An 18,959-nucleotide genomic window follows, 5' to 3' on the forward strand; every position below is an offset into this window, starting at 1 on the left:
TGGTTTCATTAAACAAACATCCTTTGCCTGAAATGTACCAGATTGTGTAGTGTGAACAAGCAGTCCTGAGCAGCAGCCACGTCCTCCCTAGCAGTAGCCACGTCCTCCCTAGCAGCAGCCACGTCCTCCCTAGCAGCAGCCACGTCCTCCCTAGCAGCAGCCACATCCTCCCTAGCAGCAGCCACGTCCTCCCTAGCAGTAGCCACGTCCTCCCTAGCAGCCACGTCCTCCCTAGCAGCAGCCACGTCCTCCCTAGCAGCAGCCACGTCCTCCCTAGCAGCAGCCACGTCCTCCCTAGCAGTAGCAGCCTCCCTAGCAGCAGCCACGTCCTCCCTAGCAGTAGCAGCCTCCCTAGCAGCAGCCACGTCCTCCCTAGCAGTAGCCACGTCCTCCCTAGCAGCAGCCACGTCCTCCCTAGCAGTAGCCACGTCCTCCCTAGCAGTAGCCACGTCCTCCCTAGCAGTAGCAGCCTCCCTAGCAGTAGCCACGTCCTCCCTAGCAGTAGCAGCCTCCCTAGCAGCAGCCACGTCCTCCCTAGCAGCAGCCACGTCCTCCCTAGCAGTAGCCACGTCCTCCCTAGCAGCAGCCACGTCCTCCCTAGCAGTAGCCACGTCCTCCCTAGCAGTAGCAGCCTCCCTAGCAGTAGCCACGTCCTCCCTAGCAGTAGCAGCCTCCCTAGCAGCAGCCACGTCCTCCCTAGCAGCAGCCACGTCCTCCCTAGCAGTAGCAGCCTCCCTAGCAGTAGCAGCCTCCCTAGCAGTAGCTACCCTGTCCTGTTAGATTACCAATACTTAATGGGAGCCCAAACCCCTGGCACAGAAACAGGCTCTTTATTATAGCTGTCTATCATACACTCTGAACTGCACTCTCACAACAACATTTGGGCTTTGGGTCATCGGCTTGGTCCCAGACATCTCCAGGCTTCATTGATAGATTTCTCCCTATAACAGGCCGGGACCTCCCAGAAGGCCTAGTTTCTGGATGCACTAGTGGGACTGAGAGCTACGTATTGGGAGGAGCAGAGTCTTACAGCAGCAGTTTTTTTTTTAGGAGTGAAGCTAAATATTTTATTTAACCCCTTAAGGACATAGCGTTTTTCCACTTTCGTTTTTTCCTCCTTACATTTTAAAAATCATAACCCTTTCAATTTTGCACCTAAAAATCCATATGATGGCTTTTTTTTTTTTTTGCGCCACCAATTCTTCTTTGCTACGGCAAAACAGGAAAAAAATCATTGTACGATGGGGACTTCCATTTCTACGCAGTAAATTTTTTGGTAAAAATTACACCTTCTCTTTATTTTGTAGGTCCATACGATTAAAATAATACCAACTTATATAGGTTTGATTTTGTCGTAGTTCTGAAAAAAATCATAATTACATGCAGGAAAATGTATACGTTTCAAATTTTCCTCCTGACCCCTATAACTTTTTTTTATTTTTCCACTTACGGGACAGTATGGGGGCTAATTTTTTGGGCCGTGATCTGAAGTTTTTATTGGTTCCATTTTTGTTCAGACTTTTTGATCGCTTTTTAATCATTTTTTATGGTATAAAAAGTGACCAAAAATACACTATTTTGGACTTTGGAATTTTTTTCGGCGCATACGCCATTTACCGAGCGGTTTAATTAACAATATATTTTTATAGTTCAGACATTTACGCACACGGCGATACCACATATGTTTATTTTTATTTACACAGTTTGTTTTTTTTATGGGAAAAGGGGGGTGATTAAAACTTTTATTACTTCACTTTTTTTTGCAATGTTATAGTTCCCGTAGGAGACTAACATGCAGTACATTGATTCATTACACTGATCACTGCCATTGCATTGCAAGGCATTGATCAGTGTTATCAGCGGTTGATTGCTCAAGCCTGGATTTCAGGCTTGGAGCAATCAATCGCCGATCGGACGTGCAGGAGGCAGGTAAGGCACCCTCCTGTTGCGTTCTAGCTGATCAGGACATCGCAATTTTACCGCAATTGTCCCAATCAGCTCGACTGAGCCGGGAAGCTTTCACTTTCGATGCGGCGATCAACTTTAATCGCTGTGTCTTAAGACTTAATACCGGACATCTGCCAGAAGGGCGATGTCTGGAATTAGCCACGGTTCCTGGCTGCTGATAGCTGCCGGGACCGTGCGGGTATGATGCAAGCTCAGCTCATAACCCTCCTGTGCCGCAGCACAGTATAAACACGGCGTTTTGTGGCAAGGGGGTTAAACTTTAGAAACAAAACATAAAAAGGGCTCAGGTTTTTGTTTTGAAGAATATAATGGCTTCATATATGTCATACATAAAATCTGATATAAATACAGATCATAAAATTCAGGTCTGTAACAGATGTGGTGAAAGTTATTGGCCCCAGGTAACATGACAGAATCCAAATTAATAAAGAAAAGAATTGAACTTTAAAACTAATGGAAGAACATGAAGATCTATGAAGATATAACTGTGATCTATGAGCCTCCCTGCCCCACCCTGTGTCACATGACTGTCATTTCCCTATGAATGGCAGCTTTGATGAATTCCAGTGTTATTCCCTTCTTCACAATGGTAAAGACCAGAGCAGAAACTCTTATCACCAAACACAGGGACTAAACCATCTCCTAAGACCTCGGCCTCCCCGCAACAGCTTCATATTGTCCAGTAAATTGTCTCATAAAACTGTCCAGAACCTTCCGGAACGTGGTGGAAAGAAATAAGGGGAGAACACAATGGTCACAATGTGGCAAAAAGACAACAGAATGTCCAGAGACAGTCAGGAGACACTCAGAGCGATGGTTTCATCCCATACAATATGCCGGACTTTGAACTAATCTGGAATGTATGGGGAAAGGCCGAGGAGGACCCCACTGCTTAAAGCAAACCTCCCACACTGAACCACCAGCATAGTAATGGAATGGAAGGATACATATAAACGCTTTTGTGACCATGTTCCTAATCCATGGGGAAAAAAACCACTTGGAGAGAAGGTGTCAGAAAAAAATGAGCCGTGTCTGCAGAGGAGTCATCCTGGAGAGAAGAGGTCAGAGAACCATGAGCTGAGTCTACAGAGAAGTCATCCTGGAGAGATGTAAGAGAACCATGAGCCATGTCTGCAGAGGAGTCATCCTGGAGATATGTCAGATGACCATAAGCTGAGTCTGCAAAGGAGTCATCCTGAAGAGAAGAGGTCAGAGGACCATGAGCCGTGTCTGCAGAGGAGTCATCCTGAAGAGAAGAGGTCAGAGGACCATGAGCCGTGTCTGCAGAGGAGTCATCCTGGAGAGATGTCAGAGAACCATGAGCCGAGTCTATAGAGGAGTCATCCTGGAGAGAAGATGTCAGAGAACCATGAGCCGAATCTATAGAGGAGTCATCCTGGAGAGAAGATGTCAGAGAACCATGAGCCGTGTCTGCAGAGGAGTCATCCTGGAGAGAAGATGTCAGAGAACCATGAGCCGTGTCTGCAGAGGAGTCATCCTGGAGAGATGTCAGAGAACCATGAGCCGAATCTATAGAGGTGTCATCCTGGAGAGAAGATGTCAGAGGACCATGAGCCGTGTCTGCAGAGGAGTCATCCTGGAGAGATGTCAGAGAACCATGAGCCGTGTCTGCAGAGGAGTCATCCTGGAGAGAAGATGTCAGAGAACCATGAGCCGAATCTATAGAGGTATCATCCTGGAGAGAAGATGTCAGAGAACCATGAGCCGTGTCTGCAGAGGAGTCATCCTGGAGAGAAGATGTCAGAGAACCATGAGCCGTGTCTGCAGAGGAGTCATCCTGGAGAGAAGATGTCAGAGAACCATGAGCCGAATCTATAGAGGTGTCATCCTGGAGAGAAGATGTCAGAGAACCATGAGCCGTGTCTGCAGAGGAGTCATCCTGGAGAGAAGATGTCAGAGAACCATGAGCCGTGTCTGCAGAGGAGTCATCCTGGAGAGAAGATGTCAGAGAACCATGAGCCGTGTCTGCAGAGGAGTCATCCTGGAAAGAAGATGTCAGAGATCCATGAGCCATGTCTGCAGAGGAGTCATCCTAGAGATATGTCAGATGACAATGAGCTGAGTCTGCAAAGGAGTCATCCTGGAGAGAAGATGTCAGAGGACCATGAGCCGTGTCTGCAGAGGAGTCATCCTGGAAAGAAGATGTCAGAGAACCATGAGCCGAGTCTATAGAGGAGTCATCCTGGAGAGATGTCAGAGAACCATGAGCCGAGTCTATAGAGGAGTCATCCTGGAGAGAAGAGGTCAGAGAACCATGAGCCGTGTCTGCAGAGGAGTCATCCTGGAGAGAAGAGGTCAGAGAACCATGAGCCGTGTCTGCAGAGGAGTCATCCTGGAGAGAAGATGTCAGAGAACCATGAGACGAGTCTATAGAGGAGTCATCCTGGAGAGAAGATGTCAGAGAACCATGAGCCGAATCTATAGAGGAGTCATCCTGGAGAGAAGATGTCAGAGAGAGAACCATGAGCCGAGTCTATAGAGGAGTCATCCTGGAGAGAAGATGTCAGAGAACCATGAGCCGAATCTATAGAGGAGTCATCCTGGAGAGAAGATGTCAGAGAACCATGAGCCGAGTCTATAGAGGAGTCATCCTGGAGAGAGGTCAGAGAACCATGAGCCGAGTGTTGTATTATATTATCCTCCCCTGTAATATATCAACCCCCTCTATACCTGACCTCCTCATAGATGATCAGATTAGTCTGACCGATCCCTCATACACCTCTCCCCGGACCAATCTATACCTGAACTCCTCATAGATGATCAGATTAATCTGACTGATCTCTCATACACCTCACCCCCACAAATCTATACCTGACCTCCTCATAGATGATCAGATTAGTCTGACTGATCTCTCATACACCTCACCCCCACAAATCTATACCTGACCTCCTCATAGATGATCAGATTAGTCTGACCGATCCCTCATACACCTCTCCCCGGTCCAATCTATACCTGACCTCCTCATAGATGATTAAATTAGTCTGACCAAACCTTCATACACACAATATATGCTGATTTTTGTATTTGGATAGGGGATAAGATGTCTAAGCACCAGAGAACCCCTTTAACTATTCTAACCCCTCCTCCGCTCCTCCTATCCCTATTAACGAAAGGATAGGGGATAAGATGCCTGATCGTGGGAGTCCCGCCGCTGAGGACCCCCGTGATCTTGCATGCGACACCCCGTTTGTAATCAGTCCCCGGAGCGTGTTCGCTACGGGTCCGATTAGCGGCGACCACAGGGCCGACGGCGTGTGACCTCACGCCTCCGCCCCCGTGTGACGTCACGTTCCGCCCCTCAATGCAAGTCTATGGGAGGGGGAGTGATAACTGTCACACCCCCTCCCATAGACTTGCATTGAGGGGCGGAGAGTGAGGTCACACGGGGGCGGAGGCGTGACGCTCTGTGGACTGATTACAAAATGGGATGCCGCGTGCAAGATCACGGGGGTCCCCAGCGGCGGGACTCCCGCGATCAGGCATCTTATCCCCTATCCTTTTGATAGGGGATAAGATGTCTAAGCACCGGAGAACCCCTTTAACCATTCTAACCCCTCCCCTCCTATCCCTATTAATTATTCTAACCCCTCCCCCTATTAACTTTTCTAACCCCTCCCCCCTGTTCCACCCCCAGTGTTATTACTCATCCCCAGTTCTCTATCTACACTCCTCTGGATGACCACGCGGACATTGCCATCCCCATAGACAGCAATGTGTTCCAGGCAAATTCCTCGAAAAGAATGAGCAAGATCATCACTTAGAAATTCCATATAGTCGACAGTAATTATTGTGGACCTGAGGAAGGTGCGAGATTGCGCCGAAACACGTTGTCCTGTTGTAAACACACCATGATCAAATAATTTTCCGGTGTACCCGATGGCATTTTGAAGTTTTTCTGAAACCATTGACACAGCAGCGCTCGCCACAAACCCCATACTTTTGTTTTGAATCCTTTGCTCACCACCACCATCCCCATCCCCACCCTACCCTACCCCCACCATACCCAACCTACAACCACCATCCCCACCCCACCACCACCATCCCCAGTCCAGACAAAACAATATTTCCATAAAGTGTTGCAGTCCTGCGCAGACAATTGTTATCACCAGGTACTGATGCTGCACAGAGAACTTATCACAATCCCCATAGTTGACCTCTTTGAGCCATGTTTTTTTTGGGGGTGGGCATGGCACATGTATTGCCACTGGTGGGCAGAGCGCCCAAAAGACTGAAGGGTCCAGGCAGGAGCCACAAGTACATCTCATTGTCCTTCCTGCACATGACCTGACCTTGTGTACAGAGGCAGATAGTGGGAACCCGTGAGGGGCGGACAATGCTACGTGTCTGCATACATGTCATGTGACTGCTGAATCTCTGAATGCTGCTATCAACACGCCCACTAAATAAACAACCTACAATCTGAATAAAGAAAAGTATCAGAAACTGGGGATATATTTAGCCACAAACTATACATATGATCCATTCCCTCCACATGTTAGAGGGTTACATGTCATACCATAAGTTTGACCACCACCCGCTCCATACTAACCCCCCAAGACGAGACCTCTCCCCTCACGTCACTTCACATTATTTTTGGCCAAGTCCTCAGGCATGATTCGCCCCCGCTTGCGCGCCCTGTTCTTCTTCTTCTCCAGTTTGGACACCTTCTTCTTCTTGATATTGCGGTTCCTCTTGTCTTGCCTCTGCTGCATCTTCTCAGCCGTATTTTGGATGCGATTATCCCAGCGCCTTTTCCTCTGCTCCTTGCGCTTCTCTTTTCTCTTCAGGGCGCTCCGCAGCATGCCCTCATCGTCCTTTATCTTTAGGCCTTCGGCTTTGTACAGAACATTTGTCCATTTAATCTTCTGCTCAAAGTCCTTGGCTTTCTCCTGGTCTTTGGCCCTCAGCTCCTCCAGTTTGCTCTTGCGGGACTCCAGGCGGCTCAGCAGCTGCTTGTAGTTCTTGCCAGTCATGGGCGTTATGTTGCCCTTCACAAACTGTTTCTTCTGCTTCTTTGTCAAGACCTTATTCAGGGGTTCATCATGGACCTCCACCTTATTGAAGACCAGCGGGGGCCGAGTGTTGTCCTCTGTCGGTTCCTCTGAGCTCTTCTCCATGGAGGTGGATTCTTGCGCCGGTGTCTCATCAGTCATCTTCAGCGCCTTCCTTTTCCTCTTCTTCCGTTCTCTTTCTTGTTTCCTCCTTTCTCTTCTTTTCTGGATTTCTTCAGTTGAGAGAGTTTTGTTGGAAACCTGAAACCACAAACAAGGGACATTTAAGTCATTGAATATGCAGGAAAATGACCCACAAAAAAACAAAAAAGACACATTTTATTAAACAGAGACACAGTAAACACCTCATTAAAAAGAAGGAAAATGGCAAGAAAAAGGCGGCAAACTCGGGACAATTTACAATAGAAAAATAGGGAGCAAAGTGGAAAAGGTGACAATTCAAAACCTAATATATATCATATTACATAAAGTGCTGATTATTAGGGATAAACCCCCCATTACTTATACTATATAAAGTGCTGATTAGGAATAAACCCCCCTTACATTATATATAGTTTATTAGGAATAAACTAGGGATCGACCGATTATCGGTATGGCCGATATTATTGTCCGATAATCACGATTTTGGGCATTATCGGTATCGGCAATTACCTTGCGGATAAGCAGATAACGCTTACTAGGGATAACCCCCCCGTCCGTTACTTATATTACATAAAATGCCGATTATTAGGAATAAACCCCCCTTATATTATATAAAGTGCTGATTATTAGGGATAACCCCCCTTACATTACATAAAGTGCTGATTAGTGATAAACCCCCCTTACATTATATAAAGTGCTGATTTTTAGGAATGAACCCCTTTACATTATATAAAGTGCTGATTAGGTATAACCCCCCCCCCTTATATTACATAAAGTGCTGATTATTAGGAATAACCCCCCCCCCTTACATTATATAAAGTGCTGATTATTAGGGATAAACTCCTGATTAGTGATAAACCCCCCTTACATTATATAAAGTGTAGATTATTAGGAATAAACCTCCCTTATATTACATAAAATGCTGATTAGTGATAAACCACCTTATATTACACAAAATGCTGATTATTAGGTATAAACCCCCCCCCCCCCTTATATTACATAACGTGCTGATTATTAGGGATAAACCCCCCTTATATTACATAAAATGCTGATTAGGAATAAACCCCCTTATATTATATAAAATGCTAATTATTAGGGATAAACCCCCTTACATTATATAAAGTGCTGATTATTAGGGATAACCCCCCCCCCTTATATTACATAAAATGCTGATTAGAAATAAACCCCCCTTATATTATATAAAATGCTGATTATTAGGGATAAACCCCCCTTACATTATATAACGTGCTGATTATTAGGGATAAACCCCCCTTATATTACATAAAATGCTGATTATTAGGGATAAACCCCCCTTATATTACATAAAATGCTGATTATTAGGGATAAACCCCCCTTATATTACATAAAATGCTGATTAGAAATAAACCCCCCTTATATTATATAAAATGCTGATTATTAGGGATAAACCCCCCTTACATTATATAAAGTGCTGATTATTAGGGATAACCCCCCCCCCCTCATATTACATAAAATGCTGATTAATAGGGATACCCCCCTTATATTACATAAAATGCTGATTAGGGATAAACCCCCCTTATATTATATAAAATGCTGATTATTAGGGATAAACCCCCCCTCCTTATATTACATAAAATGCTGATTATTAGGGATAAACCCCCCTTACATTATATAAAGTGCTGATTATTACTGATAACCCCCCCCCCCCCTCCTTATATTACATAAAATGCTGATTAATAGGGATACCCCCCTTATATTATATAAAATGCTGATTATTAGGGATTATCCCCCCTTACATTATATAAAGTGCTGATTATTAGGTATAAACCCCCCCTTATATTACATAAAATGCTGATTAGGAATAACCCCCCCCCCCTTATATAAAGTGCTGATTATTAGAAATAAAGCCCCCCTTACATTATATATAGTGCTGATTATTAGGGATAACCCCCCCCCTTATACAGTGACCCCCCGACCTACGATGGCCCCGACATACGATCATTTCAAGATACGATGGCCTCTCAGAGGCAGCATCAACATACAATGCTTTTGTATGTCGGGGCCATCGCATAAACGGCTATCCAGCAGCGCAGACTGCTTCAGCTGCTGCCGGATAGCCGTTTACGATGTGCCGTGTGCCCTGACGATCACTTACCTGTCCCCGGGGGTCCGACGCATCCTCTTCGGTGTCCCCTGCTATGCCGGCGCTCAACGCCATCACGTCGTCGCGCACGCCGTCCCGTCATCCAATAGGAGCAGCGTGCGTAGTGACGTGATGTTCGCGCGACAGAGAGCGAGGATCCCGGGCAGCAGAGACGTTCCAGAGCGACGGCGACATCCAGGGCAGCTGTGGCGGGGACACGTGAGTATTACCTCCTATACTTTACATTGCACTGATTATTAGGGATAAACCCCCTTATATTATATAAAATGCTGATTATTAGGAATAAACCCCCTTATATTATATACAATGCTGATTATTAGGGACAAACCCCCCTTATATTATATAAAATGCTGATTATTAGGAATAACCCCCCCCCCCTTTCTATTATATAAAGTGCTGATTATTAGGGATTATCCCCCCTTACATTATATAAAGTGCTGATTATTAAGGAATAACCCCCTTATATTATATAAAAGGCTGATTATTAGGGATAACCCCCCCTATATTATATAAAATACTTATTATTAGAGATTATCCCCCCTTACATTATATAATGTGCTGATTATTAGGGATAACCCCCCCCCCCCTATATTATATAAAAGGCTGATTATTAGGGATAAACCCCCCCCCCCCCTATATTATATAAAAGGCTGATTATTAGGGATAACCCCCCCTATATTATATAAAATGCTTATTATTAGAGATTATCCCCCCTTACATTATATAATGTGCTGATTATTAGGGATACCCCCCCCCCTATATTATATAAAATGCTGATTAGGGCTTATCCCCTCTTACATTATATAGAGTGCTGATTTTATTACAAGACAGGAGGCTCCATTTTGCAATCTCCTCTTTACTACTTTAAATGTTAGCAGCAAGATAAAACAAAGTTTATAGAAAAAAACGTTACATATGCAAATGAAGTGCATCATGCAGCCAATGAAAGGCTAGCACAGGTGATATGAGGCAAGGTAACTTACAATACTTCCTCTTCTTTGCTGCTCCACTCAGAAGTTAAGTATATCTCACATTTTGCTCTTGCATATATATTATCGTTTTTTAAAATACATTTATCTCTACTTAAACATATTTCTCAGTTGTCACCCTTATATAGTTGCTTTACAATTTTATCACCGCTGCCGTTCATTCATTATTTTATTTTGTGTTATAAGCATACACTTATATATCACTTCTCCTCAGGTTTTATTCACCTCTAAGTTTATATCATTACCCCTGTTATGTACCACTTACCTTCCGTTCTTTATCCTCTTTTTCTCCCCCTCCATATACATATTCATTTTTCTCCCCTCAGTATCGCTGGTCTCGGCACCGCCGGACTTCTCGCGATACTACGCAAGCTGGTCCTCAGCTTCGCGCTCTTTGTTTTTCCCCCCCGCTCTGTAGTTTCCCCCGCTCTGTGACTGAACTATCAGACGTCTGTCAGTCAGAGTTTCGCTCCCTCAGAGACGGCTGCGGCATTTCCTCTACTGAAAGCGCTCTCAGTCAATTTTCTTTTCCCCTTTCATTGGTTTTTCCTGTAGTGACACCTACTGGCATACTTTGATATTTATTAACAAATTCTGTCATTAATTCTACCACATTTACTCCAGTGCCGGTGGTATAATATTACATAGATTTTTTTCTCTGCTCATTTGGCCAGTTTTTTATTATATATTTTTCCCTCATAATAAATATATATATATATATATATATATATATATATATATATATATATATATATATATATATCATTGCATTATGGCCAATGAACAAACTACTAAAGACATGGAGTCCATTAATGCTCAACCTATGGATAGCAACTCCATGCAGTCTATGGTGGACTTATCAGTCCGGAATGCAATGGCCAGTATACCAGAGACTGTGGCCCAATCCATGGCTTTATTCATGTCCCATGATAAATATCAGCAACCCCCCCAAGGCTGGTCCTTCTACCCAGTCGGATCATTTTTGGTTCGCGGAGGACTCGACTTCAAATTTAGCCAGGGGATGGGGAAAGTCTGGGAAGGCCGCCCATAAACGGCCTATGCCTACTACCGGTCCTTCTAAATCATATAAAAAACCTAAAGTGGTTAAGGACCAGGTTCCAACTTCTGCTGTTATCAAAAGCAGACATACTGATGCTAAAAAAAAAAAAAAACACCATCCCATACCCTCCACCCGGGAGGAGAAACATGATAACCGGGTTAAAAGAGTATCCTGTAGAGAGAAACTGGACTCTTATAACTCTTCCCCTGACCAATCTTCATCTGAGGAAGGTGAGACTTCGGAATATGCCTCAGACTCTTAATATGAGGACATCTCTGATAATGAGGAGCCTACTGTGGCTATTGAGGACCCTAAAACAGTCATTATGGACAGTGCGGTAATCCCGTATTTTGATCCAAGTCTACTTAAACATCCACGTTCTGGAGAATGGGATCCTCATCCCCAGGTGACCCAATTTTTAACTTTATGGGTCAGAAAACCTATCGATAGAGCCACTCGCAACAGATTACGAGCAGAACGCCCTAGGCCTAATATTCCAAAGAAATTATCCATTAGAAATTGACCCTCCACTGATTAAATACCTAAACCCAAAAAAGGTATAGATCGCGCCTTCAAGACAATCCAGGACAGGTTTTTGGACCTTCTGGGTCCCTTAACAAAAATGTTGGACCTCACTGAGGAGGCTAGTTCCTCTGGCAACCCAGTGAACTTAGAAGTCCTTAAAGGATGGGCTCAAAGGGCCCGCTGTATGTTTGGTGAAAAGTGGTGGATAAAATCCAGGAAAACAGGAATTACCATACGGCGCTTTTACTCCTTGGACAGATGCAGGCAACAGTCCATATGACAGGTTAGTTCTTTATTGTGCCAATTTTTGTGCACATTGAAGCCACTCTGCTATACCGTCCACACTAGGAGCGCAGCTTGTTGTTTTTTGTCTTTTTCACATTCGGTGTATGTTTGGTGGCATTAACACTACCATCTGCACTGAACGTAAAAGGTCCATTCTATTAAAATTGGACCCTCAGTTGATTAACCTAGCTACAACTGAACCTGAATCCTCCACTGATTGCCTTCTCTTTGGAGATACATTTATTAACCCCTTAAGGACCAGGCCATTTTATACCTTAAGGACCGGAGCGTTTTTTGCAATTCTGACCACTGTCACTTTAAACATTAATAACTCTGGAATGCTTTTAGTTATCATTCTGATTCCGAGATTGTTTTTTCGTGACATATTCTACTTTAACTTAGTGGTAAAATTTTATGGTAACTTGCATCCTTTCTTGGTGAAAAATCCCCAAATTTGATGAAAAAAATGAAAATTTTGCATTTTTCTAACTTTGAAGCTCTCTGCTTGTAAGGAAAATGGATATTCAAAATATATTTTTTTTGGGTTCACATATACAATATGTCTACTTTATGTTTGCATCATAAAATTTATGAGTTTTTACTTTTGGAAGACACCAGAGGGCTTCAAAGTTCAGTAGCAATTTTGAAATTTTTCACAAAATTTTCAAACTCACTATTTTTCAGGGACCAGTTCAGTTTTGAAGTGGATTTGAAGGGTCTTCATATTAGAAATACCCCATAAAAGACCCCATTATAAAAACTACACCCCCTAAAGTATTCAAAAAAACATTCAGTAAGTGTATTAACCCTTTAGGTGTTTCACAGGAATAGCAGCAAAGTGAAGGAGAAAATTCAAAATCTTCATTTTTTACACTCGCATGTTCTTGTAGACCCAATTTTTGAATTTTTGCAAGGGGTAAAAAGGAGAAAATTTTTACTTGTATTTGAAACCCAATTTCTCTCGAGTAAGCACATACCTCATATGTCTATGTTAATTGTTCGGCGGGCGCAGTAGAGGGCTCAGAAGGGAAGGAGCGACAAATTGTTTTTGGGGGGCATGCCGCATTTAGGAAGCCCCTATGGCGCCAGGACAGCAAAAAAAAACACATGGCATACCATTTTGGAAACTAGACCCCTCAGGGAACGTAACAAGGGGTAAAGTGAACCTTAATACCCTACGACTTTTGCATATGTAAAAAAAATATGCAAAATATGCTTGCTTTTTAAAAAGGGTAATAGCAGAAAATACCCCCCAAAATTTGAAGCCCAATTTCTCCCGATACAGAAAACACCTCGCATGGGGGTGAAAAGTGCTCTGCTGGTGCACTACAGGTCTCAGAAGAGAAGGAGTCACATTTGGCTTTTTGAAAGCAAATTTTGCTCTGGGGGCATGCCGCATTTAGGAAGCCCCTATGGTGCCAGGACAGCAAAAAAAAAAAAAAAAACACATGGCATACCATTTTGGAAACTAGACCCCCTCGGGGAACGTAACAAGGGGTAATTTGAACCTTAATACCCTACAGGTGTTTCACGACTTTTGCATATGTAAAAAAATATATATATTTTTTTACCTAAAATGCTTGTTTTCCCAAAAATTTTACATTTTTTAAAAGGGTAATAGCAGAAAATACCCCCCAAAATTTGAAGCCCAATTTCTCCCGAGTACGGCGATACCCCATATGTGGCCCTAAACTGTTGCCTTGAAATACGACAGGGCTCCAAAGTGAGAGCGCCATGCGCATTTGAGGCCTAAATTAGGGACTTGCATAGGGGTGGACATAGGGGTATTCTACGCCAGTGATTCCCAAACAGGGTGCCTCCAGCTGTTGTAAAACTCCCAGCATGCCTGGACAGTCAACGGCTATCTGGCAATACTGGGAGTAGTTGTTTTGCAACAGCTGGAGGCTCCGTTTTGGAAACAGTGGCGTACCAGACGTTTTTCATTTTTATTGGGGAGGGGGGTTGTGTAGGGGTATGTGTATATGTAGTGTTTTTTACTTTTAATTTTATTTTGTGTTAGTGTAGTGTAGTGTTTTTAGGGTACAGTCGCACGGGCGGGGGTTCACAGTAGTTTCTCGCTGGCAGTTTGAGCTACGGCAGAAAATTTGACGCAGCTCAAACTTGCAGCCGGATACTTACTGTAATCCTCCGCCCATGTGAGTGTACCCTGTACGTTCACATTGGGGGGGGAAACATCCAGCTGTTGCAAAACTACAACTCCCAGCATGTACGGTCTATCAGTGCATGCTGGGAGTTGTAGTTTTGCAACAGCTGGAGGCACACTGGTTGTGAAACACCGAGTTTGGTAACAAACTCAGTGTTTTGCAACCAGTGTGCCTTCAGCTGTTGCAAAAGCTACAACCCCCAGCATGTACGGACAGCGGAAGGGCATGCTGGGTGTTGTAGTTATGCAACAGCTGGAGGCATACTACTTTGGCTGGGGATGCTGGGGATTGTAGTTATGCAACAGCTGGAGACACACTGGTTTACTACTTAACTCAGTGTGCCTTCAGCTGTTGCAAAACTACAACTCTCAGCAGTCACCGACAGCCAACGGGCATGCTGGGAGTTGTAGTTATGCAACCACCAGATGCACCACTACAACTCCCAGCATGCACTTTAGCTGATTGTGCAAGCTGGGAGTTGTAGTTACACAACAGCTGAAGGTACACTTTTCCATAGAAAGAATGTGCCTCCAGCTGTTGCAAAACTACAAGTCCCAGCATGCCCATAAGGGCATGCTGGGAGTTGTGGTGGTCTGCCTCCTGCTGTTGCATAACTACAGCTCCCAGCATGCCTTTTTTGCATGCTGGGAGCTGTTGCTAAGCAACAGCAGGAGGCTGTCACTCACCTCCAACGATCCTCGCCGCACAGGTCTGTCCCTCGTCGTCTCCGCTGCTCCTGGGGCCCCGATCCCAACAGGGGCGCCGGGGATCGGGGTCCCCAGCACCCGGGGTGCACGTCCCGCACCCGCTCACGTCCTCCGGAAGAGGGGCGGAGCGGGTTGCGGGAGTGACACCCGCAGCAGGCGCCCTGATTGGTCGGCCGGTAATCCGGCCGACGAATCAGGGCGATCGTGAGGTGGCACCAGTGCCACCTCACCCCTGCTGGCTCTGGCTGATCGGGGCCGTCTCAGACGGCCCCGATCAGCCAATAATTCCGGGTCACCGGGTAACTGGAGACCCGATTGACCCGGAATCCGCCGCAGATCGCTGGACTGAATTGTCCAGCGATCTGCGGCCATCGCCGACATGGGGGGTCATAATGACCCCCCTGGGCGATATGCCCCGATGCCTGCTGAACGATTTCAGCAGGCATCGGGGACCGGCTCCGCTCCAGATGGTTGCGGGGGGCCGGTAAAACACATGACGTTCTCATACGTCATGTGTCCTTAAGGACTCGGAAATGGAGACGTATGAGAACGTCATGTGTCCTTAAGGGGTTAAAGAGATAAATAAATATGTAGCATTATTTTCATCACTTGATAAGGCCCAAACATCCCTTAAGAAGGTTTTTTAACCTTGAGTTTTACCCAGGGCTGGGAAAAGAAGGGGCAATGTTCCCAGCCGCCAGTCTCAAGAGAGACAATATACACGTGCCCCCCAAAGAACAGACAGATTCCAGAACCCTACCTCCACCTATCAATACAGTCCATTCTTTCCAACAAGAGGAAGACCGTGGAGAGCCAGAGGACATCGCGGATATCCCAGATCTCGACCCAACGCTGGTAAGTCTTTATCCGATACTTTCTTCCCCACTTCCATTAGGAGGAAGGATTGCATATTTTTTCCATACCTGGGCCATAACATCCGACCCGTGGATTCTAAACACAGTCCTGGGTTATCAGATACAGTTTGTTCAACCTCCACCTCAGATTTTAACTCCTCATCCAATTCATTTTTTCAGAGGAAAACAGATCACTCAGATTCAGAGATCATAGAACTAAGCTCCAAAAAGGCAACCACCCAGGTACCCATGCATTTTCAAGGCTTCCTGAGCAATCTTTTTCTAGTAAGAAAGAAAGACGGAGGGTACAGGCCTGTTATAAATCTAAAGACCCTAAACAACTATGTGCTCTATCAACATTTCAAGATGGAGGGCATCCATCTATTGAGAGATCTGCTATTACCAAACGATTGGTTAGCGAAAATAGATCTCAAAGATGCATACCTTACGGTTCCCATGCATCACGAATCTCAACCTTACCTCCAATTTTTATGGAAGGATCAAAAATGGCAATTCACCTGCCTACCATTCGGCCTATCCTCGGCCCCATGGTGTTTTACAAAACTACTCAAACCGGTTGTGGCAATCCTAAGAGCCCGAGGTGTCCGTTTGATTATTTATCTGGACGATATCCTCCTCATGGCTCAATCCTTATTTCTAATTCGGCTCCACATTCAATGGACTGTGTCTCTCCTCTCCAATCTGGGCTTTATTATCAACACAGAAAAATCCATCCTTTTCCCCTCCAAGGAGATCGAATTTTTGGGATTTCTAATAAATACCGTATTTATCGGGGTATACCACGCACCGGCCTATAACACACACCCTCATTTTACCAAGGATATTTGGGTAAAAAAAGTTTTTTACCCAAATATCCATGGTAAAATGAGGGTGTGTGTGCGCGTGTATACCCCGATACATCCCCAGGAAAGGCAGGGGGAGAGATGCCGTCGCTGCCCGCTTCTCTCCCCCTGCCTTTCCTGGGGTCTAGAGCCCTGCTGCCGGCCCTTCTCTCCCCCTGGCTATCGGCGCCGCTGCCCGTTCTGTCCCCCTGACTATCGGTGCCGGCGCCCCATTGCCGGCGCCGATAGCCAGGGGGAGAGAAGCGGCGCCGACAGCCAGGGGGAGAGAAGGGGCAGCAGCACCCATTGCCGGCGCCGCTGCCCCGTTGCCTCCCCCCATCCCCGGTGGCATAATTACCTGGGTCGGGTCCGCGCTGCTCCAGGCCTCCGGCGTGCGACGTCATACGCCGCGCAGCGCATAGCAACGACGAAGGGGACGCACGCCGGAGGCCTGCAGCAGCGCGGACCCGACCCAGGTAATTATGCCACCGGGGATGGGGGGGGAGGCAACGGGGGCAGCGGCGCCGGCAATGGGTGCCGCTGCCCCTTCTCTCCCCCTGGCTATCGGCGCCGGTACCGATAGTCAGGGGGACAGAACGGGCAGCGGCGCCGATAGCCAGGGGGTGAGAAGGGCCGGCAGCAGGGCTCTAGATCCCAGGGAAGGCAGGGGGAGAGAAGCGGGCAGCGACGGCCTCTCTCCCCCTGCCTTTCCTGGGGCGGTATCGGCGTATAACACGCACATAGACTTTAGGCTAAAAATTTTAGCCTAAAAAGTGCGTGTTATACACCGATAAATACGGTACTCAATCTGCCCAGCTCAGTCTTCCCCCCAGGAGGATGAAAACCATTCGGAGAGAGATTCATTCCATTTTGAACAAGCAAACAGTCTCTCTTCGTTCGATAGCTCGTGTAGTGGGTCTTCTTTCTGCTTCGATTCAAGCGATTTTCCCAGCTCCACTTCATTATCGAGCTCTCCAAAGGTTGAAAGCTCAACACCTTCAGAACGGTTTGGGTTACTCGGACGAAATAGCTCTTACTTCGGATACCACAGAAGAACTTCTGTGGTGGCTAAGACACCTCCAGGATTGGAACGGAAAGACTATATTCAATTCCGTTCCAGATCTGATCATAGAATCAGATGCCAGCCGTTCGGGTTGGGGAGCCCGTGGCGGTTCCTCTTCGACAGGAGGAAAGTGGTCCCCAGAGGAATCACTCTTCCACATCAACTGCTTGGAATTACTGGTGGGTTTCTTCGCTCTCAAGAGTTTTGCGAAGAACAGATCAGATTGTTGCATTCTTTTACGAATGGACAATATCTCCGCAGTACAATATATCAACAAGCTTGGTGGTACAAAATCTTTTCATCTAGCCAACATTACCAAAGGCCTATGGCATTACTGTCTTCACAGGAACATCACTATCAAAGCAAAATACTTACCAGGTCTGTCCAACATTATTGCAGACTGGAATTCCCGCTTCCTTGCGGATTCCAGCGATTGGCAATTGGACCCTCAAATATTCTCCTGCATCAATTCTCTTTGGGGCCCTGTTCACCTAGACCTCTTTGAATCACGACTGAATCGTCAGGTTCACCGCTTTTACAGCTGGCGCCCCAATCCGGAAGCAGAAGGCATAGATGCCCTTCTCCAATACTGGCCTTCGGAGAACCTCTATGCATTCCCTTCGTTTATTACGATCCCGAGAGTTCTCATCAAATCTCAGAAATCAACGGTAATTCTCATTACCCCTCTACTGCCAACACAGTCTTGGTTCCCTCAGATTCTAGAAATGCTTATCGATTTTCCTCGCCTAATTCCTTCTCATCCGTTTCTCCTTCAGGACCCTGTAGGGAACCCTCATCCTCTCATAACCTCCAACAATCTTCCTTTGATAGCCTGGTGTGTTTCGGGTCAACAGACCCGGGTTGCGAACTTTCTAACTCATCTAGAGAAATCCTCTCAAGCGCCTGGGCTCCAGGTACCAGATCTGCTTACAGATCAGCCTAGAAAATTTGGACTAGTTGGTGCATGCAACGGGATTTGGATCCCATACATGCGCCTTTAAATCATATTATAAATTTTCTATCTTCATCTTTTGATTTGGGTAAGGCCTACCGTACCATAAACGTTTACAGATCTGCCATTTCCTTTTACCACGCTCCTATTAATTCCCTTTCTGTGGGTAAACATCCATTAATTTGTAAATTACTCAAAAGGCATAACATTCAGACATCCACCTTTACCCAGA

The 18,959-nt window shown here is 45.7% G+C and overlaps 2 protein-coding genes across 2 annotated transcripts in view; both read right to left on the bottom strand.

The window, feature by feature from the left end:
• Positions 1-1,766: 1,766 nt before the first annotated feature.
• Positions 1,767-5,354, bottom strand: LOC130357551 (serine-rich adhesin for platelets-like). The gene is made up of 2 exons (XM_056560248.1): positions 4,850-5,354; positions 1,767-4,779 (listed from the first exon to the last, which is right to left on the bottom strand). The coding sequence occupies exon 2, from the start codon at positions 4,001-4,003 to the stop codon at positions 2,942-2,944; it is 1,062 nt and encodes a 353-aa protein (XP_056416223.1). The 5' UTR covers positions 4,004-4,779; positions 4,850-5,354; the 3' UTR covers positions 1,767-2,941.
• A 652-nt stretch (positions 5,355-6,006) lies between these two features.
• Positions 6,007-18,959, bottom strand: part of SURF6 (surfeit 6) — a 40,359-nt gene continuing 27,406 nt past the window's right edge. Inside the window, exon 5 of the mRNA XM_056560251.1 lies at positions 6,007-7,241. Within this exon, the coding sequence (XP_056416226.1) occupies positions 6,567-7,241 (675 nt within the window). The 3' untranslated portion in view covers positions 6,007-6,566. The remainder of the gene's footprint in view (positions 7,242-18,959) is intronic.

The sequence above is a fragment of the Hyla sarda genome, chromosome 2 (genome assembly GCF_029499605.1).
Source record: "Hyla sarda isolate aHylSar1 chromosome 2, aHylSar1.hap1, whole genome shotgun sequence".
Classification (NCBI taxonomy): domain Eukaryota; kingdom Metazoa; phylum Chordata; class Amphibia; order Anura; family Hylidae; genus Hyla; species Hyla sarda.